Source organism: Trachurus trachurus (assembly GCF_905171665.1).
Source record: "Trachurus trachurus genome assembly, chromosome: 12".
NCBI lineage: Eukaryota > Metazoa > Chordata > Actinopteri > Carangiformes > Carangidae > Trachurus > Trachurus trachurus.
The window spans coordinates 9,692,522-9,719,184 of NC_139908.1; the positions used below are offsets into that span (position 1 = coordinate 9,692,522).

Below are 26,663 nucleotides of genomic sequence, written 5' to 3' on the forward strand. Positions count from 1 at the left end.
TAGCTTCCGATAGCTCGTCCAGTTACTGCTCACGGCCTGTATGTGCGTATACAATTACCCCCCACCTTCTTCAAATGACAATATATGAAATATTGTCAAAATGAAATTGTTTTAGTGGTAACAGTAACGTGTTAATTCTCTGAAACGTAACATAAGGGTTTGCTATCCAGCTACGATAGCTAACGTTAGCTAGCGTCGTTGCAGTTGTTGTGACAGGGTTTGTTTTGTTTATAGGTGAATCTATGAAGCTAACTTATCGTGTGTCATGTATTTTAACAATATAAACATCTAAGTAAAGAAGTCGTGCTAAACCTTTGCCGTATACACTACTGTATAGTAAGTACCTTGTGAAGATTATGCTAAACTAATTTGTATTCTAATATTTTCAAAATAAAAGCCTATCACTGTTTTCAAATTACAGCTTGTGGCGTCACATTTATCGAGGCAGGATGGCTTCATTTGGCTGGAAGAGGAAAGCTGGTGAGAAGGTGTCGAAGTCAGTGGTGCAGCAGTTTGAGGCCGAGGCTGAGAAGGCTGAGGATGTGAGACCACCAGGGCTGGATGAGGATGAGGATGAGGAGGATGTCGACTGGCTGCAAGCCATCAAACGACGGCGGCAGGTCCTACTGGAGGACTGTGCAGCCAAGAGCAAGAGGCTGAAGGGTGAGGGTGCACTGCTGGCTGAAGAGGGCAGGTAGGTAGTACGAGCCTGAGGGGAGGGGAGATGCTCAAAGCAGCCAGCACTGTGCACATGTGCATTGTTGTAGAAATAACACACACACACAGAGAGACATGCAAACATTAAATACTGAGTCCATTTTGTAACCAATACAAACTATTAATTGGAGTCTGTTTGACAGGATTAGTGAGGATTACATATCTCAATCATTGGAAAAAATGAACAATGCACTGTTATAAACATGGGCACTGGATATTTGCTCAGCTGTGGGTTTAACAAAACCGACCAGTGCTGAACAAACAAGCTGTATGTGCACACACATTTATCTCCTTTCAAAGACATTTTCCAGCACTTTGTGTCTGCTTTATATCAAGCGGGATTACAAATTGAATCCTCTATTGTACGACGTATTGCTTCCTACCTTGAGTATTTATGTGGACCATGCATTGGATGTCAATGTTTTAACCTTTGTTCTACCTGTGCTGCATGCTCAGACACACTGCCCATAGATGTGTTTATATAAAGAGTAATTAGAAGTAGCTCAACTAATGCAAATAATGATGTGTGTTTCCAGAAATTGTCCAGAAGAGGGCGCCATTGTACAGAGCATACATATTATTTAGCTCCATCTGAGCTTAAAGTTTCCTCTCTCTCTTTTTTTTGTGTCCCTTGATATTGATATTATTTCTGTGTAAGCACTAGTTGGAAGTATTGCAATAATCTGTTTTTTGCATTTCAAATCCCAATTATCTTTTGTTCCTCATAAAAAGAAATCACTTATTCAAAAGAAATAACTTTGATTGTGATGGAAACTGCCCTATTTGTACTTTGTGAAAAATAAGAGCACAGAGCATTTTGATTAAAAAAACTAAACAAACTTTTCAATTAAATTAAAAGGACATATTTAAATTGCAGTGAAACACTCATTACAGCCACGGTCTCTTCTTGTAGTTTCCGGAAAAAACCTCACGGAGAGACTGGTTTATGTTATGTTGAATGATGGTAACCACGCATTTGAGTCATGTCATGAGTATTATTTATCTCTCATCATGACACACCAAAAAAGACATGACAGACACCGACCGAAGGCTGATTGAGCTTCCTGTGTATGTTGTCTATTTTTAGACTTCAGTGTTAAAAGACACACTCTCATCTTTCAGTATTTTCTTTACCTGACATGTCTTCCCCTGAGAAGTAGCATTTTAACCCACATAACAATCACGTGGGGAGGATGAGGAGGATAGAGGATGTAACGCTGTTGCCCGTAGTGACGGCACGTAATTGCATTCTCGAGGAGAAAGTGGATCTTGCCGGGGAAATGATGCCTTACTGCCGCGGTAATGGCTGCTCGGAGGTCTGAGCTGGTGTCTGGTTGTGGAGGGTGGATGTGAGCCAGGAGATGTTGTTTTTTTTTGTTTTTTTTACCTCCTCTTAACGTTGTTGACCTCTGATGTCAGTCTGTCATTATTACCGTTGTTTAGATGGTTCTGATGTCAGTGAAGGCCTCATCTAGTACCTGCATGTGGTCCGCTTGCGTCACTTCGTGCGCTGATAGGCTTTACTTGCCTTTCGGCTGTTTTTCTGCATTTTTGAGGTCAGCCGACATTGTTTTATCTTGAATTCATCAAGTTAGAGTTAGACACAGTTTCCCGCACTCCCTCAATTACTAATGTTTTACTAAGCATGGTCAATATTCAACCGGAGCTGGCAGGGCCAATTTATAAACCTCACTTAACATCTGGCCTGTTGAACAGTGCAGAAAAATATGAGAAATTCCCCATGGACGCAGTAATATTTATACAACACTGCTCAAAATAACATGTTTTATAATTGTGCATATTGCTGCCATGCACAGTTGACACTTAATAAGGATGACAGACTGTCTCGTTATATTTGTGCATGCATGAATGGACCGCTTGACATTTTTATTGATGAGCTGCAGCGATGAAATGAAAACAAAACAAAAAGCCATTGTCTGAGTGACAAATGATCGGTTGAAAAAACCCAAACAAACTTAATAAGACGTGGACTGCACATTCGCTCGTCGATACGGTCGGCCTATAACTTGTTACCTGGGCTTACCTTTGAAATTAAAGACCTAAGGCTTCAAAACATTTGAAATGTCACCTCACAAAGACGCTGGCAAGGCTCAACAGGCATGTGAAGGTCAGACAAAAGATGACTGACAGCGCTCATCTTCATTTAAACATCAGGCAGAGAAAACACGCCAGTTGTTTTGGAGACAAGGATGGAAAAATCAAACCGTGCAGTTGTAGAACTGGGCCTCATTTTATATCATGAATGGCCCAATTTTTCTTTTTGTCTGTGTGTGTGTGGAGGTGTGGGAGTTGTGAGGCATTTCACATCATCATCCAAATACTCCACATAGTTTTCTGATTTCTCTGGCTTCCAGCTGCCGCGCTGAGTCAGTTCTGTGACTTGGCATTCGTGGGCCTTTTTTAGCATCTTCCACGAGGCTTCATGAGGTTTTTCTGGTTTACATTAAAGGGATAGTTCAACATTCTGGCAAATTGGCCCATTGCCATAATCCCTATAGTCATAGCAGTAGGTTTGTTACCTTTAATTGTCGGTGCAAGCTATTTTTAGAACAGCGGAGCAGAGCCACAAGCTGCTCAGAGCTACACTACGGAGGCTCATGGGATTTCTTGGTTTCCCTCATCAAACTCATCAAAAACACAATCCAACAACTCCAAAGCGCTCTCGTGGACAAGTTGTGACCTGCACATTCACCACGCTATGAGATAATAACAGAACGTTACGAGACGGAGTTGTTTTCGAGGTAAATACAGAGAAAAACGGTCCCTGAAGGCAATGCGCATCAGCGGTTTTGCATGTATTTACCTCGAAAACGACTCGTTATTATCCGTTATTATCTCATAGCGTGCTGAATGTGCAGGTCACAACTTGTCCACGAGAGCGCTTTGGAGTTGTTGGATTGTGTTTTTGATGAGTTTGATGAGGGAAACCAAGAAATCCCATGAGCCTCCGTACTGTAGCGTAGCTCTGAGCAGCTCACGGCTCTGCTCCGCCGTTCTAAAAGTAGCTTGCACCGACAATTAAAGGTAACGAACCTACTGCTAAGACTATAGGGATTATGGCAATGGGCCAATTTACCAAAATGTTAACTATCCCTTTAAGCCTGTTGGTTTACTGCTTTAAGTGTTATCATAACCATGCGTCTGGGATGTTTCCAGCGGTGTGTGAAGTGGTCGTAATGCCCCAATACTGTACGTTTTTTCAGCCCTAAAACATGCTCGAGTCTGTTTCGTATTTGTTCACTCTCTCTTCAAACCAAACACAAGGTTGCACTTACGTCTGCAGCCTATTTTTGTTCAAACTTTATTTCTTTCTTTTTTTTCTCCCCTCCTCTCTTGACGTATGTTCAGAGTTGATACACAACAGTAAAGGAGTCATTTTTAGCTCTCAGGCTTCATGTGGTGTATGTTGGTTATTGCTTAATTTCCTCACATGATTTTGCAGTGTCATTTGCCTCATCTGTCGGTAAGATTTCGTCACTGCTCTGGTTCCATTTCCTCACTCGGTCTGAGCCTTTTGCCTTTTGTCAGACTCTATTGTAGTTCTGAGTTCAGTCTCTGGTTGTTAATGCTCTCATTGTGTGACTTTTTCAAACTTTTTTTTAAAATTGCTGTTCAATTTGTCCGGATGTCCGTCTCCATAATCCTACGAAAAGACGTAGACGTGACGGCCGTGTTCTCAAACCTAGGATTTTATCTCCTAATCTTTCCAAATCTTCATCTTGATCAGGAAATGATTCTTGAGTCAATATTGACTTGAGAAGGAGGAGGAGAGGGAGGTTGTCCACGAGTGAGCGCCGGCGGGAACATCACAGGTTCACTTCGCTCAGTGCGTTACCTGCTTTTTGTTGTAAACCTAAACAACTGTTACCTCTAGTAAACAAATTTATGCAAAACAGATCATCAGGAGGCAGCAGGCGGCCGTGATGCTCGGAGCGCTGACATTTAAACTAAGTTCTGCCCAAATTTTATGCAAATCCCGTTTGTGTTTTCAGCCTGAGAAGGTGCTGGTCGCCACCTTCAGTGCAAGGCTAGTTCAGATAAGAAACTGATTGATGCTGTTCATTCCTGTGGACCTGTGTGTGTGTGTGTGTGTGTGTGTGTGTGTGTGTGTGTGTGTGTGTGTGTGTGTGTGTGTGTGTGTGTGTGTGTGTGTGTGTGTGTGTGTGTGTGTGTGTGTGTGTGTGTGTGTGTGTGTGTGTGTGTGTGTGTGTGTGTGTGTGTGTGTGTGTGTGTGTTTAACCTGCAGAAGTCTTTGTGTGCTCTGTGCCGCCTCTCTGTTAACCAGATGGACAGGTGTTGTGCGGTACATTTGGAGCTTTACAGCTTCAAGCAACCTATATTAACAGCATATTGTAGCTCTTCTCCTCCCCCCCTCTCTCTCTCTATTTACAAGCCTGTATAACAAAGACCAATCAGCTCTGCTTAGAAATGTTTACGTTAATGAAAACCAGAAGTCACTGTCGTGCAGAGTTGCATGGGAATCCCCGCTCTTGAGAAGCTGTATGGCAGTGATTGAGACATATCTCCAGTTAAATGAGTGCCTTTTAAACAAGAAACAGCAGGAGGGGGGGCATGTTGGACAAACATACATGGCCTTATGTGAGGTTACATAACGTCGGATCTTAGGGTGGAGACAATTGAACTGGGAGTCCAGTTTCACTTCTTTATGTGATTGTCTTTCTGAGTCAGGCATTAAACCTCACCCAAAGTCAATACATGGACGTGATTAGCTCAATGTAGGGCAACATGTCCGTGCAGGGCCTTGATAGTGTTGGGTAACTTTATACCGCACTGTAGCATCCATGGGGGTATTAATAGTTTGCATGTGCAGCTATTCAGTAAAACGTGTAGTCCAGGTTGTAGTTTCCTTATGTGAAAGTAATGCATTCTCACGAGAGGTTAAATTACAGCGTGTATGTTTTTCTTAGGCACTGGGAGGCCGTGAAGAAGTGGGACGAGGCCATTCAGCTGACCCCAGAAAACCCAGAGCTGTATGAGATGAAGTCACAGGTAATTTTCTTATTTCCCGCTCACATTATACACTGCCCGTCCCAAAAAAAAAGTCACAGCTTGAATTTAACTTAGCTAATAGGTAAGAGCCTCCCTTTTTATAATTACTGCATGGATGATAATGATTCTTACCATAACTGATGCAGTCTCATTTCTTGAACAACAATGTTGGAAGACACATCCTGTGCTTGTGGAGAAGATGTTAATCGGCTTCAGAAGGGTCCAATTATTGGCATCAAGCAAATAAAACATCTAAGGAGTTTGCTGAGACTAATAAAATTGGGTTAAGAACTGTCCAACGCATTGTTAAAAACTGGAAGGAGAGTGGGGAACCATCATCTTCAAGGAAGAAACATGGTCCTGTTTGACCACAGAGTCCAGACCTTAACCTCCACTGAGAAACATTGAAAAATTAAGGTAACTCTGGATGGAAATAAATGTTGTGACATTGCAGAAGCTTATTGAAGCGATGCCATAGCGAATGCGCGCTGTAATCAAAGCTAAAGGCGATCCAACGAAATATTAGAGTGTGTCACTTTTTTTTTGGACGGGCAGTGTATCTGTTACTCTTTTTCCTTCACGCATAACAGAGGAGTACAACGCTGATTTAACCAGTACATTCCCACTGGCGTATAACATTGTTTGACTCATAATGGAAGAGGTGGAGAAAAGAGGGTCAAAATCAGTGAAGCACAGCCAGAAATCTGCAGCTGTGAAACAACTTGACTATCAACCGTGGAGGCAATTTTCAAGTGATATCTGTAACCGATGTTTGACCGCTTTAACAGTCGATAGATGGTTGATTATTAACAAATGCACTAAACACAGCGGATGTCGTAGGTAATAAAACCATCATTTAACAACTGATGTAACCTCTGTTTGCTGAGTAAATCGTGAATTCGAACAACAAACACAGAATTATTTAATCTGCAAATTAAACAATACAAATGAATGACTTGATTTAAACGGTACAGAGTTTCCTCTCCTGCCCAAATGTAGACAAAGACCCAAAAATTTTAACCGCCAATTGTTGAGCAATGTGGTCAAGACGGTCTGTGACTATGTCTATGACCCACCGCTTCCTCATTCAGTAGAAGGGACTGGGAGTCGTAAATGTGATGCCTCTAACAGCTGTCACCACAGTTTGGGGGGTGGGGAGGGTGCAGTTACACATCTGTATGATCTGACAGGGGTTTTGTGAATTAAAGAAATCATTGCCAACAGTTGTGTTTTTGCACTTCTGTGGTTCCTTCTCAGCCATCACAGCCACATGCATCCTCCTGTCAGCTGCCACTGTGGTATGCTTTTAAAGTGAGATAAGTGATATCAGTGGGGTGGTGATGACAACGCCGAACCTCTGCTCTACGTCTCCAACAGCTTCTAAGTGGCTCTGCTTTTTCTTTTTTTTTAATTCAGTCAGTTTACTTCCTCTTCTATTCAGCCCATACCTCTGTGTGTTTACATGTGTGTTTAATGTCCCTTTTACTCTGTTGTTCCTCGGCCCCCGCGCTTCTTTTTTTTCCTCTGACATTTTCAGTAAATTGTTCCCATATATGTGGGACGAGCAGGAAAGCCAGAAGAGTTAGTCAAAACCTCCATTACTCCTTATTCATTTACTACAAACAAACACAATAAAGTTGCTCTGTATCATACCATAACCATTCACATCAGATGGAGTATTGTGTGCCTAATGTAATATAATCCATTCAAGGATATTTGAGAAGGAAATCATTAGAGGAGCAGGCCTGGAGTCAGAACGCAACCACAATTGTTGGTTTTTTTTTTTTTTGCCTCATGCCATGACTGACATGAGTAAGCACAGCCTCCTTTTTTTTCCATTTGCTCAGATTCATCTTCAGCGTGTGGAGCTGCAGCACGTCGGGCCTGTTGCCGTCCATTATCAGTGTTGATGTTATTAGGCTGAAAATAGGCTGGCTCATCATCACATCCCCCTATTATCTTGTCCAGATGATGAGGAGCGGTTACGCTGATCCTGCTTATTTACTTCCCCTCATCACTTCCCTCCTGTTAATGGCAGTCCTGTTTTACCTAATCTGACCAGCTCAGGCCATAATGGACCCGCTGTTCGCTCTGGAGGAAATTGGCGCTGTGGGTAAAACTGTCACCACACCTACCTGGATTATATATTACTGATTATATTAATGATTTCTAGAGAAGTGTTTTTTTTTTTTTCTTCCTCAGGTTCATTATTAAATCAGTTGGAGATTTAGTGATAAAGTCTTGAGGTCAACTGAGGGAACTTCAGCTTTAAAGGGATAGTTCAACATTTTGGCCCATTGCCATATCCCTATAGTCATAGCAGTAGGTTCGTTACCTTTAATTGTAGGTGCAAGCTATTTTTAGAGCTGCTCAGAACTACACTACGGAGGCTAATGGGATTTCTTGGTTTCCCTCATCAAACTCATCAAATACACAATCCAAAAACTCCACAACGCTCTCGTGGACAAGTTGTGACCTGCACATTCACCACGCTATGAGATAATAACGAAACTTTACGAGACAGAGTTGTTTTAGAGGTAAATTCATGCAAAACCGCTGATGCGTGTTGCCTTCAGGGACAGTTTTTCAGCAAGCAGACTCTGCATTTACCTCGAAAACAACTCTGTCTCGTAACGTTCTGTTATTATCTCATAGCGTGGTGAATGTGCAGGTCACAACTTGTCCACGAGAGCGTTTTGGAGTTGTTGGATTGTGTATTTGATGAGCTTGATGAGGGAAACCAAGAAATCCCATGAGCCTCCGTAGCGTAGCTCTGAGCAGCTCACGGCTCTGCTCCGCCGTTCTAAAAATAGCTTGCACCGACAATTAAAGGTAACGAACCTACTGCTATGACTACAGGGATTATGACAATGGGCCAATTTGCCAAAATGTTGAACTATCCCTTTAAAAATGAATGTCTAAATTAACAGGTGGAGGCATTCGTGCTATTATTGGCCTGTGTATCAAGTGTAGTTATTTAGATGATGATAAAAGCTTCTGCCTCTGGTCACCTCAGACACACTGCTCTTTATTATTCTCTTTATTTATGACAACGGTTTATTCAGTCAGACATAAACAAAACAGACGCCTTAGATTCCCAGTATAGACCGTGTTCTGAAACGAACACAACGCACTTTCAGTCTTGCACCTCCTCTACAGGAATGAAAGTGTGTCAGAGTTGCTCTGTCAAAGTTGACTCACATTAGAAAATAGTGTACCTAGTCTTCAGTGTATGATCTCCTAGCTGACTGGCAGCAATACAGAGATTTCCTGGCACTTATGTTACAACTGCAGGAACCTGCACTGCTCCAGACAATAAAACCCTCCCAACGCTGCCAATGATTAATATTAATAATCTGTGAAAAGTATGTTTTTGTTTTTTTTTCGCAAGTTGTTTATGCAGATCAGTTTCCCACCACAAAGCAAGTTTTAAAAAATTCTGTATAAAGATTTAATGCATGAATGGACTTAATGTCATAAGATGATTCACAAGAGTCCGTGAGGTTGAAGAGGTTAATGAGTTCAGTGCGACTCTGTTAAATGTGAGCATTGATAAGTGAATAAGTAAATTACAGAGAATAATCGTGGCTGTGCAGTTTGTTCTGTCCTGTGCTGTGCTGTTCTGTGCAGTTCGATCAAATAGCCAATGAGTCACTCATTGGTTATGATTCATCTCTCAATTAATAGTTTTGGTTTGTATCATGTACAAAAAAACATTTAAAAAAAACATGCTCATAACAGGTTAGTTGAGTTCAAAGTGATTAACAGTGGTGTGTTGTTCAGGGCAACTAAAGGTTATTTATTGTTTATTATTCTACCAGTTATTTTCTTGATTTATCTTTGGGTTTATAGAAAGTTAGTGAAATGTCAAACAATTTGTACAACCCAATGACGTCAAGGTGTCAACACGGAATCAATTGTAGAAAATAAATCATCATTGCTTCAGTGCTGATTTTACTACTGTGTCCAAAAAATCAAATCGAAACCCAAAGATATTCCAATTATATTGATGTTAAATAAATGTTTTATAATAAAATGATTGTTTTTTTATATACAGTATATATATATTTAAATCAGCAACTTTCTTTTCTTTCTCACTGACTCACTGCTTAGACAAAACAACACTGCATCTGCATGTGCTGCACAGTCCTAAGTTGCTATTTTGTTTATTGTTTCCTTTCTTGTTTTGCTCACATACATCACATGTTGACGAGATGTTACACCAGATGTCACTTGTGCTTTGAGGGAAACATCAGCTGCAGACCACCACTGACTCTCTTCCATTAGTAATCATTATGTCAGACTGTTGTAATCATATTTTTCATGTAGTGTTTTAACAAAGGGAACACCCCGTCCCCCTTGTTGTCCGTTGCTCACCACAGAAAGTCTCAAACTCTCGTGTCCTCCACCACAGGTACTGACCATCCTGCAGGAAGTGTTCCCGGCCGTGAAAGCTGCGGAGATGGCCGTCAAGTTTCGACCGCTGTGGTGGGAGGGCTGGCAGACTCTGGGCCGTGCGCAGCTCAACCTGGGAGAGCTGGACCTGGTGCGTATGACTGGTAACAAACTCCAAATGACAAGAAAGTAGAAACTAGGGCGTGGGAAACTTACTGTACTGCACAATTGCAAACAAACGCTCAAGTAGCTGCTGGAAGACTTTAGTCAGAGTCGAGGAAGAAGAGACGCGATAGGAAGAAACAACACAACCTGGAAGAAAGCAATTATATAACATTGTTTATTAATTGCAGATGATGGTGTGTTAGCTGTGTCCTCTGTGGTGACTAAAGCCCAGTGCATGTTTTTAAAAAAAAGGCTCTTTTTTTTCTTTTTTTTTACACAGCCGAAGCTAATTCCAAATACAAGCCGGCACATAGAGACAGCACCAACAGTCAATCAGATGCGATGTTTAACGACTGAAGACTCGCTAATGGTCTTTGTCGGGTTGCAGTTTGCAATAAAAAACTACACCCGTCTGAGTATCTGTCTCTAAATCAGCGGCGTCTTGGTTTTTGAAGAGCCGTTGAGATTCTTCAGTTATCTGTTTACTACTTCTTGCATACTCCCTCCCTGCGTCTGAAGTCGAAGTGCCTCCCTCAGAGCACGCCCAGACGCCCGGGGCCTGCACGATTGCTTAAATTGCCCCAGAACACGTCGGGACCTGTGGGTGCGCAAAAAAAAACCATTGGGATCACAGTTGCACTGCTTCTCCCCCTCCACCGTGTATTTAGAGCGAAGCAAACAAGGCTGAACTAAGAAGCCTTTCAGTTAATGGCACCGTGTGTCGCTCCTACATGTCCCGGAGCGACAGACCTGTCCTACGGCACCAGAAGCAACAATGGGAAGTGTTGAAAGTTACCCGAGACAGAACTAAACCAAATATAGACACACCTCCCTCCTATAATGCAGCTATTGGGAAGGAAGGGAAAGAAAAAAAACACAACGTCTATTTTTAGCGAGACTTGTTCGGTCGAGTTTTAGGGCTTCGTGTGCATCAACATGTTCGAGTGGTGCCTGTTTGTGCAAATGTAAAGTGCAGTCATTTCCCTCGTTTTGCTCTTCTCAACAGTCTCATCTTTTCTTTGCATCCTTTAATTTCTCACTTCATGAAAAACGGAAAGTACCCAAATAAAACAGGCTGATAAGTCTCAGTGTTTTCAAAATATTGGATGCTTGCTGACATGGACACAACCTTGCAGGATGACGGCTCGGGTGCACATTTATCTTCTGCTTGTCATTTTGTTGTTAATATGCCCGCTGTGGCGTCCGTCTGTTGAAGGATTGTTTTTAGTCTGAGAGACTCTGGACGGTTTCATTTGTCAAACTCTATTATGGTCCATTAGTCAAAGACTTTCAGTTGAACTTGACTGTGCAGGTTATTTCAGTTCCAGGTGGGGAACGTTAAATGAGCGCTGTGCGAGAGAGAGAGAGATGAAAAAAATAACATATCTGTTTATTTTCACATTGACAAAGAAAATCCTCGGAGCAGAAAATGAACTGAACGATTTCTTTGCGGTGCAGTAACACGTTTCTGTTTTGTTAAAGCAGTTATTAGTGGCCAAGGCAAACAAATGGGGAAAAACCAGAGTTTGTTATTGTTCTGATTATTACACGTTTGACGTTTGATACCTCAGCAGAACTTACTAATACTTAACATAAAATTCAAACCCATGTCGGCTACAAGACTTTGTTACAGGACCGACACTGGACTAGATTTTCATAAGAGGTGTGACTCATTGTGTCTCTGGGAACAGGTGCAACCTCTGTTTCTCATACATTAATATATTTATGGCAGCGTGTCAACATCAAAAAAGAAAGAGAGGGGCTGTAGAAAGTAATAAAAGCTGTTGAAAAGCTGATAGACCTTAATAACCTTTCTAAAGGTCAAAAATGGAGGATGTTAAGTTGTATAAATTTAAAATGAATCATTTATCATACCAGGAGACGGTGCAGGAGGGACAGAACCAGAGAAACGTGTTCTCGCTCATGTGCTCCAGTTTAAAGTCAAGCTGCTGCACTTTGCACAAACTGTTCACAATAATGTAGAAACCTCAGTTCTTGACATTTTAAATATTTGCAGTGGAGCACAGTATTATTTTATGATTAACTTCTACTTTCTTCTCATTTGTTGCTCTTAAAGGGATTAAGAGGTACAAGATCCATAGGAGGGGCATGAATTGGATGATAGAGTTTTGTTTTTTTGTTTTTTCCCAAATTGACATGTAGTTTCCAACTCTTTATTGCCCAACAAAGACATAAAAATGACAGAGAAGCAGATGCAGAAAGTCAGTGTTTGTTCTCGGTCCTTGCCTTAGTTTACAGTCTACATCTCTGTCCAGATGACGTAAACACGGTCCCTAAATCTTGTGTTTCTTGGCAAAATTCAAAATCCGGCATTTCCAAATCATCAAGATAAATGTTTTGACTGGGTCCATCCCAAACCAGGGGGGGTATCCTGCACAGAGGAGAGAGGCAACAGAGCAACCAAAAACGTCGCTTAGTAAATCACATGAACCTCCCACTGACTCTTTTTCAGCCACTTCAACCAACATGGGAATATGTTTGATATTAGGTCCCATAAAAAACCAGAGGCTGTTTGTATTTCTACTCAATGGGACAATAACTTTCAAATCGATTGTGAACATGCACAGTCAGCGAGGAGGTATTGATGACTTCTTAATGAAGCAGTAAATCTGACTGAGCCGTTAGCTGCACTGATGTGGTGTCACATCGTTAATCTGTGAGAGTAACGATGAACCCATAAACCAACCTGGAGGAGTTTTGTCAGATGCTATAAACTCCTCTTTACTGACAGACTGAGTTCAGACCTCCTGTTTTTTTTTTACTGCCCATGAAATTGTGTGTTTAAATCCTAAACTGATGTCGACACTCTCCTTGCAGGCTGTCAGGTCTTTCCAGGTTGCGATCCACCTGTGTCCGTCGGAGCGCAGCCTGTGGCAGGAGGACCTGGTGTGGGCATCCAGGTTACGGAAGCAGCATTTAGCAACCGAGGAGAAGATCCGGCAGGAGGAGGAGACCAAAAACCAGATCCTGAACGCCCCCGAGCTGGAGCAGGATTATGATTTTGAGTCCGACGAGGTGCTGGCCGCCTGCGTGGCCGTTGCTGAGCGACAGGCCCGCTTTGAGGAGCTGAAGAGGACGTCGGTGGTCGTAGACTGTGACGGGAATATTAAGACTGTGGTCTCTGGAGAAGGAGGAGAAGGAGGATCAGGAGACGCAGCCACGCCATCAGCTGAACAGTTTGTTAAAGCACGAGGACGTTGAACCGGTCTCAGCGTGAATGGATCGTCCCTGTTCCATGTTTTTAGGACTCCAGCTTGATTATTTATAGAAGATAAAACCCCAAAACGAGAACTGAAAACTTCCAGGCAAGAGGTGTAAAACAAGTTGAATACAGTTGTTTTGTTTCGTGTTAAATGTGCATGCAAAGTTTTGACATGTGTACACAAAGATTAAAGATATTTTCAAAAATATATTCTGCCTCATTTAGTCTCAGTCGGTTGCAGAAACCAAAAATAACAGCTAGAGAGTCACATTTCAGTGAGTAAACATTAACCCGTCCAACAGAGACTGGGAGGTTAGCAAAGATGCATCAAGATAAAGCTAGTACAAATGTTAACATCTTACTGTTATGTTTTGTATTAATTTGTTTATTATAAATTATAAACTTCCAAAACAACACTGAGCTGATTAGCTAGTAGCTAATGTACTCTGGGGCTACAGTATAATCTGCTCTCTGACACTTATAGGACATCACATCTATCAGACGATCTCTGGAGCTTTTAATGACAATAAAAACAGGATTTCAAACAAGGCTGAACAATGGATCTAAATGTTGCTGAAATCGCAATATGGTGTGCAAGTTCAATATCCAAGATTGTAGGAGCTGAAAGTTTCTAAATCTGCGAAAATGTATCATAACATACCATTATAAATGGTGGATTATAGCACAAAACCCCATGACTCATCACTCTGGTGTTTTTGCAAAAGGTTCCGCCCTGATTATTATGTGGTTGAAGTTTTTCATTTATAATCATTAAATTAAAACTCAATTTACATAAAACGTATAGATAATAAAGGGCTGTTTGCTTTGTGTTTGATAAAATAAATTAATCCGTCAAAACTGAAAATCTTTAAAGGATTAAGCTACGAAGTCTGAAATAAATTAGTAAAAGTTGTTCACTGCTGGGAAATGGTCATCAAACAGGAAACACACACTGATGGCTAAATGTTTGTGAGATGTCAGTGTGTACAACTGTGTTTGTGAGACAGGTCAGGTTTCAATTAGTCATTGAGTGAATAAACGTGAATCAAGTGTGTGATAGTTTGCTGTGTTTCCTGTATTTATCTTTACTTGGTAACTGTTTGACTCTGTGTTATTGTGAAGTTACGAGCTTTCTGGAAATGAACCTGTAAGATAATGTATCAGGCTGAACAACAAGTGTTGCTATTATTATAAGTAAGCCATTAAGTAGAAGGAGACAAGAGATGACAGCTGTGTGCGGTACAGAAGGTCACTGAAGTACCTGCAGACCATCTGTGTCTGAGCACATCTCACTGCAGTGCTTGCACCTTTCAGAAAAACAAAAAACTGTCAAGTAATAATGAAAACTAACGTGACGTTCTTCATCAGACAGGACAGGAAATGCCGGCACCAAATGTACAAGGGCAGCTCCTCAGGTCCTCAGGTCAAGACAAACAGGTACAGTACAGACTGGGTGCATTTGTGCTGTGTGCTGCACAAGTGAGCAAATTACAGCGAGCACATATTTGTTGTCTTAAAGAATGATAAGCAATTGAATTTGATCTCGAGAATAAATTTGAACATGCACCACAATAACACTAATAAAACCAGGTGGAAGTGGGGGGGTTTCTTTCTACGAACAGCAACTTCAGAATGAAACTCCCTATAAGACAATGTGTACTTTCAGACAAACCGCAAGCCTCAGCTGCAGCAGCAAAGAATACCACAGGCTCAAGCTTTTGCATCATTTGAAAATGCAGAGACCAGTTATTGGAGCAAAAGGTGAGCTGCACTAACCGCATGCCATGTATCTGTGAAGTAGCGGTAGAAAAGCAGGTAGCCTAACAAGGTTCCTGCTAAAAAAAAAAAAATTAAACAATGGAGCCCTTCCCTTAATTCTTAAAGAGAACAAATTTCTACAAATTGTTTTAAATTAAAAACAAAAAAAAAATCATGATTGCATAAGTCTCACCTGTGACACGCCCAAATCATTGCTGGTGCAGTTTTTTCTGGAAGTTGCATAATAAAGTAAATGGAGGTCACCTGTGTATAATCAGGGTGTGTCGGGTGATTTTAGTGTTGGTTCAGTTGTATCTTTACGGTCCAACTGGAAGTCAGTCAGTTGGTCAGCTCTATGAAAACTATAGACGCAAACTGTCTACACCTACTTTACCGTTGCTAGACGACAGACCATGGTTAGTTCCCAATGTTAGTTTAGTAAATCCTCTTAACAACTTATTCCAAACTATTAAATGAGGACTCTACTCTGTCTTGGCTTGTTCCACATCTTCGTGTTTTTCAAGTATATCATCAGCTCTTGGACGGGTGTCTATGACATTTTGGTAGAGACGTTGATGTTCCCCAGAGGATTTACAGACTTTGGTAATCTGATGTTTCCTCCAGGTTGGCATTGCTCTCAATCAAACATCCTGTCAACTCCTACTGGATGGAGTCCCATGAACTCTGGTACAGTAAAGAACATGAATGTTTGTGATTCTTGGTATAGCGTCACCAAAAGGTTAGAAAAAAATGCAACATTTTCTTCATGGATTGAAGCAAATTTTGGTACAGAGATGGTTCCCAGATGATGATGACTCTAGCTGATTTTGCTTTTCCTCCAGCAACACCATTGGGTTCACATGTTCCCTCAGCCTTATGTTCCCTCAGTCTTCTGTTCCCTCATTTCTGAGGTTTTTTTTTTCTTCCCCGTTTGGCTCGAGGTGCAAAGGACCCTAGGTTGAAATTACTCTGAATCATCCCTTTAAATGCAGTATAAAAATAAAAATGACTTGACTTAGAGTTTCATTTTGAGAAAATTCTTAGAAATAAGAAAAATCTTAGAAATGAGGGAACATAGGGCTGAGGGAACAGCTGTGGGAACATGGGGCTGAGGGAACATAGGGCTGTGGGAACATAGGGCCTAATTTTCAAAATTTTCGGTGAAAAAAAAATTCTTAGAAATGAGGGAACATAGGGCTGAGGGAACATTGGGCTGTGGTGCTGACCCCGATGGAAATACCTCAATAAGTAGGCTACTGGATGCATTGTTATGCATAGGCCTAAAATGTGAAAAAACGTGAAAAATGTGGGTCCTCCTTGGGATAAATTGAAATCACTTTGGAGATCCATTTTCAGTCTGTCCTAGTCAGGAGTGGATGATGGTGATTTTCACTTGACAAGAGCTTTGGCCAGTTGATGCATTCACAGGACAAGAGACTATAATACCATCTGAGCTGTGCTATTATATGTCTTCAGGGCAGATTGGAGGCTACATTCAGTCGCTATAATGCAAAGAGACAAGATGGGTCATGGCTATTTGGTAGCGTGCCAACTTCAGTAGAGGAAAAATGTGATAGAGACATGGGTTAACAAACACTGATGTCCCTTTCCGCTGCAATGTTTCTGCTATGCTAATGCTAATGTTGGCGTTATTCCGACTTATTCTAGAGGGTTATGGTTAGGTTTAGGGTTAGGGTTAAGTCGGACAAATGGGAGGTCGGACAGACGCCATGCACCCAATGTTGGCTAGATAGAGCTGTTTAGATACATGCAAACCAACAATAACAAACTTGAGAACCAAACTTTGTGTTTTATCTAGTTTACTATGCTAGCACGGTAACGTGAGATGGTGAACATAGAGAAGAGTAGGCTACACCTGTTTAACATGAACGTTATAAGAAATTTACTGAGCCAGAAACAGCAGTAAATTCCTCTGTTAAATTCTTAGTGCTGTCTGTTTTCTGGACTTATTCACTGCTAATACCAACTGAACCTTTATCTGTTTTATCCTCATGTACTCTTAAGCTGTTAACTGAACCTTGCTCAAACAGCACAAATACTGTTGACGTTTAATATCAATCATCGCCTGGATTTCCCATCGCTCTGAACTCTGCTGCCGTGCTAAAAGGCAATGTTCTTTCTGAGTGGCACCTCCTAATACCCGATTGTTTCCACAGGCTTCTCATGGCAGGAATTTAAATCTCTAAAACAGCCTGGCCCATATACTGTCGTATGTTAGTGGCGTTAGCAGACGAGTTGGGGAAAGAAAGGGACACGTTTCCAGGAAGAATCGTTTTTCTCTTTGCCCTCCGTTAAAATCCTATCACAACTGTTTCGTCAATCACTATTTCCTGTCTCCCAAGAGAGCTTTAACAGATTTCTCAGTCTGAGGTCACACAGCAACTTTTTAATGGCTTTTTTGTTTCTGGGAGGGAGGTGTTTTTTTTTTGTTTTTTTTACTGCTCTGGGAAGGCTCTGGACACTGGCCACACTGGACCAGAAAACCGTCAGGGGTGAAGAAACGATCTTTCTGCAGGTGAGCGCCATCTGAGCTGGCGATTGGTTAGCAATGTTTTAGCCATCAGCTCAGTTGTAGGAACAGATGAGATGGAGGAAAGCTGACCTGTGTTTTGTCAGCAGGCGTGGCGCTGACAGTGGCATGCTGGCAAAACAGATCATTATTGTAGAGCGTTTATTTGAAGATCGTCTTGAATACCAGTAAGGATCTGTTTGAGTTATCCCTGCTGCTTTTACATAGAATTTAATTCAACCGTAAATTCAGTCAATTAGTGTTTTCATGAAGAGCTTTGCAGCATTTCTTTGCATGTTATCCTCCTCCAGCTGGTTTTCTTGCTCCGACTGATAACAATGGGACGACCATCACTTAATCCTCAAGGGATCAGTATTGAATTTTTGTTTTTTTCCATCTTCTACGGAGGACGGATCAATAATTCTTCTTCAGCAAAGATTAAGGGACGCGTGCTCCTAAAGGCCTCATTCATGTTGAATTGATTTTCCTAACCATAAAATGCACTTTCCACACATATGCACAGTGCTTTCAGAAAGTATTCAGACCCTTGCACCTTTTTTCCCCATTCGTTTGAATTGATTTTCCTCCTAATCGACACGCAGTATCCTGTAGCGTACTGTATATTTTCACTGAAACAGAATTCAGATGGATTTAGTATTTAGACTGTTTACTCAAAACCTGACTTTTTTGTCATTGTTCTCCGTAGATTCTGTTAATCTCTGTCATGTTGTATTGGGACCATTTAAGCGGACAACTGCTCTCTGATCTCGTTAGAGCGGTTCAAGTCAGGGCATGTGTTGAGCACCAGGAGCCAGGATCATGGAGCATTGTCCCCAAACCGCTCCTGCATAGTTTTGGCTTTGTCCCTAAGGTCACTGACCTGTTGAAAGATGAACCTTCAGCCCAGTCTGAGGTGCTGAGTGCTCTGGACCAGGTTTCCATTGTTTGATGAGTAGAGGAAAGAATCGAAATGATTTTAGCTTAAGGCTGCGCGTCTGAATAGTTTCATAATGCACCACGTGTAGGGCTGCAGGAATGCTTATTTACTTCTTTAATGAACTGATGAATCAGCATCAGGAATTAATGGGAAATTGTTTTTAAATTTCTTGTTTTGTCCAACCAACAGTCGGATACTAAGGAAAAAATAGCGAATCCACATTTCTGAGGTTGAAACTGGTGAATTCTTTTGGATGTTTTTCTCAAAAATGAAACCTTTATCAACTATCCAAACTATTTCAGATTTTCTGTCCATCCACTGATTAATAAACCAATCATTTCAGCTGTAAAGACTTCTTTCTCCTGGATACTGTACAAATTTACAACCTATATTTAGCTCAATATCACACCAACACTGTTAAGTCTTCAGAACAAAACAAACAAAACAATGATTAAACATTTTCATTTCAGTGAATAAACTTTTATTTTCAGTTTATTGATGTTTCTGGTACAACATTAGTTTGTTCACAGAGTCGACATTTTCTGCTAAATTTGACGTTGAAGTTGCTGCTCTTTAAAAAAACAAAAACAACATTGTGGTTTTGATATTTACTATATCACGCTTGACAGAAACAACAGCATTACTGCTGCGTTAAACCAGGAAATCAATTTCAAGAAAAGGCTAAAACAACCATAAAGGAAGATCTTCAATTTTCATTCCTCTTCTTAACTCCACATTAAAGTCTCATTAGATGAGAGCCATTTCACTTTACATTAAGGTAAAACAGGATTAATTTGGTTTAATCCTTGTAAAGTTAATGGGCTAAACAAGGTAAATTAAGGATTTTTACATCACTACATGACTTCAGGAGGCTTCCTAACACCCTCCAGTGTCTGAGCTGTGAAACCATCGCCGTGATAGCTGCCTTTTATTACGAAATACAGGGCATGATATGATTATATGATCCAAATTGTTTGCAAATGTTTCTGTGTACCAAAAAAAAAAAAAAACCCAACAATCTTTGAACATATTCATCTTGTACCGATTTAAAATGACTCCAAACTATCTGGACCTTCTCACAGAGAAGACAATACAGTATCGTTTCATACTTAAAATAAATTAACATCAATGAACACTGTTCACATTTCAGATTTCAGAAAGTGCAACAAAAAGAGCTCCTCTACCACGTCTCCATGTCCTCTGTGGGTTTGTTGTTGTGACTGTGCTGAAGTGTATTTAATGGCCTGGTGTTTGCGGTGAGCTATGACTGAGGAGTAATACATTATTATCAGGTGACTTGTTCAGTAATACATCTATCAAATGTCACTTTATGGATATCTACAGATACACGATCTGTGTGGATCACTGAGTCTTTCCCTCTGCAGTGGTTAGTTATTATATGCACTTCTCCTGTATGTTTGCAGTCTCGTCTGTGAAGGTCACATGCAGAGCCGGGTCCTTGGGGCACATTGGAAGCCCCGACAGTGCCCCGCTTGGCGCCTTGTCCCCTAAATCGCTCTGTGGAAGTTCCCTCTGAGGCCCCTCGACCTCCCGGGGGCCCTGTAAGTGTAACGTCTGTGTCGTTGTTGTTGGACCCGAGCCCGACGACGGTGCCCCCGCTTGTAACGACCTCCCCAACCTCAGCGTGCTTTCCTCGGACGGGTACAGGAAGGTCTGCGAGGTGCTCACCATTTCCCGCAACTCTCGTGACACCAGCGACGGAGAGTCCCGGGACACGATGGAGGACGAGAGGCGGCCGTCGGCGCAGCGGAACTGGCTGCCGTCCCTCCGTCCCCTCCCGCCCATCTTGCAAAAAAGGCACTTGATTTTCTCCATCAGCTTGAGGACCACTGTCTTTCTGAGCAGGATGTAGATCCAAGGGTCCAGGATGGGGTTGACGGAGGCCATGCGGATGGCCAGCAGGTCATCAGTCAGTCCAGAAGACGCCCTGTTCAGCTGGTTCACAAAGATCCTCAACTGAAACACAAGAGAGAGAGATGGCAGATGAATTTAGGAGCTTTAATGAGCCTGGTTGTCACATAAAGGAACAAGGAACAACATTTCAAAGGAAGAGACATTGAGCAAGCCCCAACCTGCCTAGTACACCCCGTTTTCAGGGAATACAATGTTTTGTTTATTTTTCATTTTCCTGAGAAGTTGGCATGGACAGGCCAAACCTAAAATGACATTTGGCTGAATGTAGCTGCTGCTTTGTGGCCCATGCATTTGGCAAGAGGCCTATAAAAACACAAGTTCTCACTGTCATTCATCACAGTGGCCACCGGGTTTCCCCAGAGTCTCATAATAGTCATCATTTCACAGCAAAACACATAAAAGCGTTGATGTTTAACTTTAATTCAGGTTAAATTCACATTTTGCTCACTGTAATTCCTCCTCTGTGTGCCTGTCTGCCCACTGGGTTTATAAAAATCATTGTTTTGTACGAAAAAAACGCTTCCAAAGTAAATTAAGTGCTTGTCTTCTACTTAATTTCATCTTTGAGCTGCAGTGCAGAGGAGGAACAGTAACACAAAGAGGTTATTTTGTACTAAAAAAACAGGAAGGTTGGATGTTACTCATTTATTTTGTCACACTGTGTATTTATACACAGACGTGGGACTGTGAAGTTTGTGCTTCATCTCTTCCACAGGACACAAGTTGGGCATGAGGAACTGACATACAGATACCTGACTGACTGAGGAATCCCAATCTATATAATCAATAACTTTGACCCACTGCAGCGCGTGACCCAGGGGACATCTCAGTCTGTGCGTAAACACATCTAGTATCTAGAGATGAACGTGCAAAACAGTCGTGAAGTTGTTTGCAAACAAACCACAGGAGTTTTGTCTGATCGACTCTCAGCGTCATCATCGTGTCCCACTATGATGTGATCGAAACTCTGTACGTGCAGGTGAAAGGACAGGGAGCCACAACCAGCAGCACTGACACCTCAGAGACGTGTGTCTGTCTGTCACCGACCACAGACACTTTAACCTGGATTATAGGCTGTTAACAGCTGTGGCATTTTGTTGTTGCTCATGAGAAGAAAAAAAAGAAAAGAAAAACTTCCTTTGATGTTGTCACGTTTTACTCTTGCGTCACAAAAGGTGCACGGTCCTTTATTATAAACTTTAAATAAGTTAAACTATATAGTTTTTGATTTATTCTGTTTATTCTAATGCATTTCATTCCCCATGGTGACTTTCCTACGCCTAAACTGTCCTTCGCGGTGCGTAAGTGTGACTCGCTCACTTTTTCCAGTACTCACCACTAAAGGTATGGAGCAGATGAGCACCACGGCGGAGGTGGCTATGAGCAGGATCACCATCTGGATCTCTGCTCCGGCCAGTCGCCCGATACTCCGCCTGCGCCGCAGCTCCGCGATGCGCCGCTGGTCCGTGCCCAGCGACGTGCGGCGGATGAACCTCCTGTGCATCAGGATCAGCGCGCCGCACACCATCACGTTGCATATGACGGTAGCCAGCACCATGACAGAGTTCACACCCGCGTACATCAGGTTAAAAGTGGCCACGCTGGTCTGGTTGTTCTGCCAGTCTATGAAACACCACGTCCGGGAGTTCTGCAGCTTCACGCTCCCGAAGCCCAGACTGGGCAGCGCGCAAAACACCACGTTGGAGATGTAAATGATCAACAGCGTGAGCGCGGCGAGTCTCTGGTTCACGTACTCGTTGTAGAAGTACGCGTGGTTGATCGCCAGGTATCTCTCCATCGACATCGCGAACACGATGCTGAGCTGCGCCAGGAAGAAGAAGAGCAGGATGAAGCCGGAGTACTGGCACAGCGGGTCGCCCCCCGGCCACGAGCCCTTCATGTAGGTAGCTATGGTGACGGGGCTGGCCAGCAGCGTGCCCAGCAGGTCCGTCACGGCCAGGCCGCACACCAGCGTGTAAAAAGTCGTCTCTTTCTGCTCCTTTCGCGATATCCGCAGGACCACGATGGCGATGACGTTCCCCACCACCCCGAAAATGAACATGATGGACGGGATGGTGGGGGGCTTAAACATCCCCGCGGTGCTGTTCATGCCTGCAGCAGGAGGGTCGCCTTTCACTGTTCTCACACTACTACTAACTCGCACGGACTCTCCTCTCGCTGCCGAAGTAGAGTGACACTTTCCATTAACGCGTATTCCCCCGCAGCTTCTCCAACAATAGTGAGCAAATCCATCGTCTCCAAATGTCTCTTTTACGCACGGGAGTAAAAATCCACATTATACGAATCCCGCGAGTCCAAAAAGCAAGAATCCACAGGAGATGTGACCCAACAGCTGAGGAGGAGGAGGAGGAGGAGGAGGTGGGTGGTTTGATGTTTAGAGACTTGCAATGCGAGCTGCAGCACCTCACGCTGTTTTCACACACTCACTTATACACACACACTCAACTGACAGGGAAGTTTGTTCTGGGGCCACTGGCGGCGGCTCCTCCTCTGCTTCGCGCTCAGCCAGTGACTCGCTCGCGCACCACAGTCGTCAGAGAGACGGGCGCGAGTGTGTGCTGTGCTGTGTGGGGTCACGGTCCCTGTTCAACTCTTCACTGAATTTCCCATAGCCATAGGTGTAGGTTATCATTCATCATCATCATCATCCTCTTTCAGCTGACGGTGGTTTGGACAGAACCGTAAAGTCAGCATGAAAGTTTATGGATGGAAAGTACATTTGCAGTTAGTACACATTTGATTTCTTAACCCCAGAAGTTCATTTTTATACATATTTCACAATATTTCAAAGGAAATTTGTTTTTATTTTTGTTTTGCTTTGCTTTTTTTTTGCTTGCTTTTTATTATTATTGGTTATGGCGCCACATGTGTTTTACAGCTGTTGTTACTCATCATTACCCATTTCTAATGAACATGTTTCACACAAATTAATTCAATACTTTATTGTCATTGGCATAATAACACATGGCAATGACATGTTGTTTGATCATCTCAAGTACTGGCATAGTATTACTCCTAGATATCAAGATCAGCTAAACAACGATACGGTGCAAGAGGCATGAAATGCAGCAGTGCAACATCCAAGTGCATCTTCTGTGTGCAAGAAGAATAGTATTTAAAATATATATATTATGATGCATTTGCCCCCATAAAAACATTAAGTATCAATTCATTTCAGTCTTCTTCTAAAAAAAAAAAATAAAAATAAAAAATTCCTGGCTGTTTCTAGTTAAATTCAATAGTTTGGCAGCAGCAACAGGTTGTTTTAAGAAGCGCCTCCTGCACGGTTTTAAGTTTCCACAGCTCCACTTCAACCAGTTACTGGAGTAAAACACTGTTTAAACATCATGATTCATTCAGAGTTGCCCAATGATTCTTCTGTGTAAATAAAAAAAAGGGAAATAAATTACAGGTGTTTATTACTGTAAAGATCTGTCACATTTCATCATTATTATGCAACTGTATAATATTGATGTTTCATACAGCCAGACTGAAATAAGTGTAGTAACCTACTCAAGTGCTGCACTTCTGGGTACTTGAGTTGAGTTTTTCCTATTCACCCCAACTCCATTCGATCTATTTCCTATATATGAGACCACAGAAATAGCAGAGGAAGACAGAGTGTGTGTCAGTGACACTATTTTAAGAATGGTCTGCAGTGAAGTTGATTTGAGTAAAATCAAAGTGTTGTGTTATGTTCTATCATGGATTTATTAGTGCATTAACATCCAATCATAATGTTGTCTTGATGTGTATGGAGCCCCAAAACTGACAAAAATTGTAAAAAGTTATCAGGCCAGTTAAAAATACAGCTCAACACTTAACAGGAGGGGAAGGAACTTTGGATTCATTTTACACTGGTGTGTGTCTCCATAGCAAGAACCGCCCCCAAAGGACGAACTCTTGCAACTTCTACGGGGGCTGAAAAGTAGAAAGGTCACGCACATCCAATTAAAAAGGTGCTGGCCTCAAACATAAATGTAAATTTTAAACTTTTAAACTTCTACGGGGGCTAAATAAGTCCCCGCCCCAGGGTAGGTATTCAGGGTGGCCCGAAAAACTCCTGGGTGTGGCTTGAAGTTTACATTGTGCTGAAGCGTTTTCAGAACTCAACACAAAAGTATTTGTAGAAAGCGTCTATACTACTGCCGGAAAAACAACAACAAGAACAAGCGCAGTAAAAGAAGACAAAATGTATAAGCATTAAAAGTTTGCCACAATGCTCGAGCAGAAAAAAAAAGATTGCGCGATGATTGAAACTGTTGCACAATGATTACATCACCTCAAGAGTTGAGAGTGCAAGAGTCCAGTGGGTGAGAGGGCAGAGTGACAGGAACGTTCCTGTAAAGTCCCGCCGAACGCTAGCGGACGCTCTGGTCGCTGGCATCGTGCTACCTGCCAGCTCTAGAAGGCTCTGGACGCTCGCATCCCATGCCAGATGCCCTTCAACACCAGCGTTCATTGAAAATGAATGGCTGGCGAAAATGAACCTGGCTCAAGACCACCGCCGAACTCTGGTGAAGCTGATTGGCTCTACACACACAGCGACGCCGACGATCCTGTTGAGTGAGACAGGAATGCCATGTAAGGGCAACAGGATAGGATGGGTTACCACATTGCACCCACACACTTTCACACTCATGCATGCACTCACGTACACCACTGATTAAACCACAATTAGTTCTGGTTTAGGTTTAACTTAAATATTTTTTATCTTCATTAGGCTCCTGCGTGCATCTCCCCAAGACTGAGTTTTGCCAGTTTTTTGACTCCATACATCAGAGCTATTTCTAGTAATTTCATATATTCCTGGGCAGTTGTTTGCATATTGAATTATTGATAAGCAAAAGTGCACTAAAATAATATGAAATAGGCCTATCAAGAAGATGTATATGGGAAACTTGAGCAACTTTGTAAAAACGGTGTAAAAAATGGTGCATTTTTATTTGATCAAACCAATGTGAGACCATTTTCAAGACTATTAATGTATTCAGCACCAGTACTCATAATAATCATGTGGCCTGATATTTACATTCATACAGATCATTTTATATAAAATCTAAACCATATTTAATTGAAACAAAGTTTGGATTGAACAGAAGAACACAGCACAGAACCTGCTGAAGTCTCCTCCCACTGTTGACACTGGTGCAACCAAGTTTTTTCAGATGGTTACACAAGCAGATGAAATATCTTAGAGTTATTGAATTATATTACATAAACCAAAGTGAGCAAGTGACATTTGCGGTTTAAAAAAAAAAAAGTCACTGCAGCTGTGGTCTTGACTGGTCTTGGGAAAAATCCCAAGTCCAGCTCGACCAAGACCAAGACAAGACCGAGACCTTGACAATGTCCAAACCATGTCCAGACCGTTCTCAAGTACCACAACACTACGTTGGATATTTTATTGTTAATTCATCTGTGCATGTACTGCAGTAACATTTTCTATGCAAGTCTTGTAGTTTCTATCTGAAACTGAAATTCACTGAGTTTCATTTCTGAGATGATGGTGAACCTCCAGAGAAAGAAGATATGAACCTGGGTCAGAGGGGTCACAGAGGTGAGTTCCTGAGAACATGACAGTGAAGTTTCTTTTTGAACAACTGCACCCACACAGACACACACACTGCAAATGTTCGTGTACAAAAAGTGATGTGTACATTATGATTATCATCATTACTATCATCATATTTTTGATGCTCAAGCTCCTCAATGTCATTAAAGGGGTACATGCGTCATAACAGATGTACTTTTCAACTTGTGGTAACTGCACATCCTAACCACAGTTTCCAGGCTGTTAATATTCTACTGAGTCATTTCGACACATTGTTAAGCTACAAAGTATAATGTCTATAAAAAGTTAATACTGTTTTTGATTTTTGATTTTTTTTTTAAACAAAGCATTGATTTGAGAAACTTTAAAATGAATCTAGAAGTTTTTAATTTAAAAT

At 41.8% G+C, this 26,663-nt stretch overlaps 2 protein-coding genes across 2 annotated transcripts; one reads left to right on the forward strand and one right to left on the reverse strand.

The window, feature by feature from the left end:
- Positions 1-449: 449 nt before the first annotated feature.
- ttc33 (tetratricopeptide repeat domain 33) lies at positions 450-13,739 on the forward strand (the record flags this gene model as incomplete). The annotated part of the gene is made up of 4 exons (XM_083984200.1): positions 450-694; positions 5,667-5,748; positions 10,163-10,294; positions 13,147-13,739. The coding sequence occupies 4 exons, from the start codon at positions 450-452 to the stop codon at positions 13,528-13,530; spliced, it is 843 nt and encodes a 280-aa protein (XP_083840326.1). The 3' UTR covers positions 13,531-13,739.
- A 5,561-nt stretch (positions 13,740-19,300) lies between these two features.
- Positions 19,301-23,125, reverse strand: ptger4b (prostaglandin E receptor 4 (subtype EP4) b). Its single transcript, XM_083983002.1, has 2 exons — positions 22,028-23,125; positions 19,301-20,733 (listed from the first exon to the last, which is right to left on the reverse strand). The coding sequence occupies exons 1-2, from the start codon at positions 22,799-22,801 to the stop codon at positions 20,152-20,154; spliced, it is 1,356 nt and encodes a 451-aa protein (XP_083839128.1). The 5' UTR covers positions 22,802-23,125; the 3' UTR covers positions 19,301-20,151.
- Positions 23,126-26,663: the final 3,538 nt, after the last annotated feature.

Coding starts and splice junctions, on each gene's coding strand:
- ptger4b (XM_083983002.1), bottom strand. CDS start 22,801: ATGAACAGCACCGCGGGGATGTTTAAGCCCCCCACCATCCCGTCCATC. Junction 20,734..22,027: donor TCTGCTCCATACCTTTAGTG/GTGAGTACTGGA, acceptor CTTGTGTTTCAG/TTGAGGATCTTTGTGAACCA.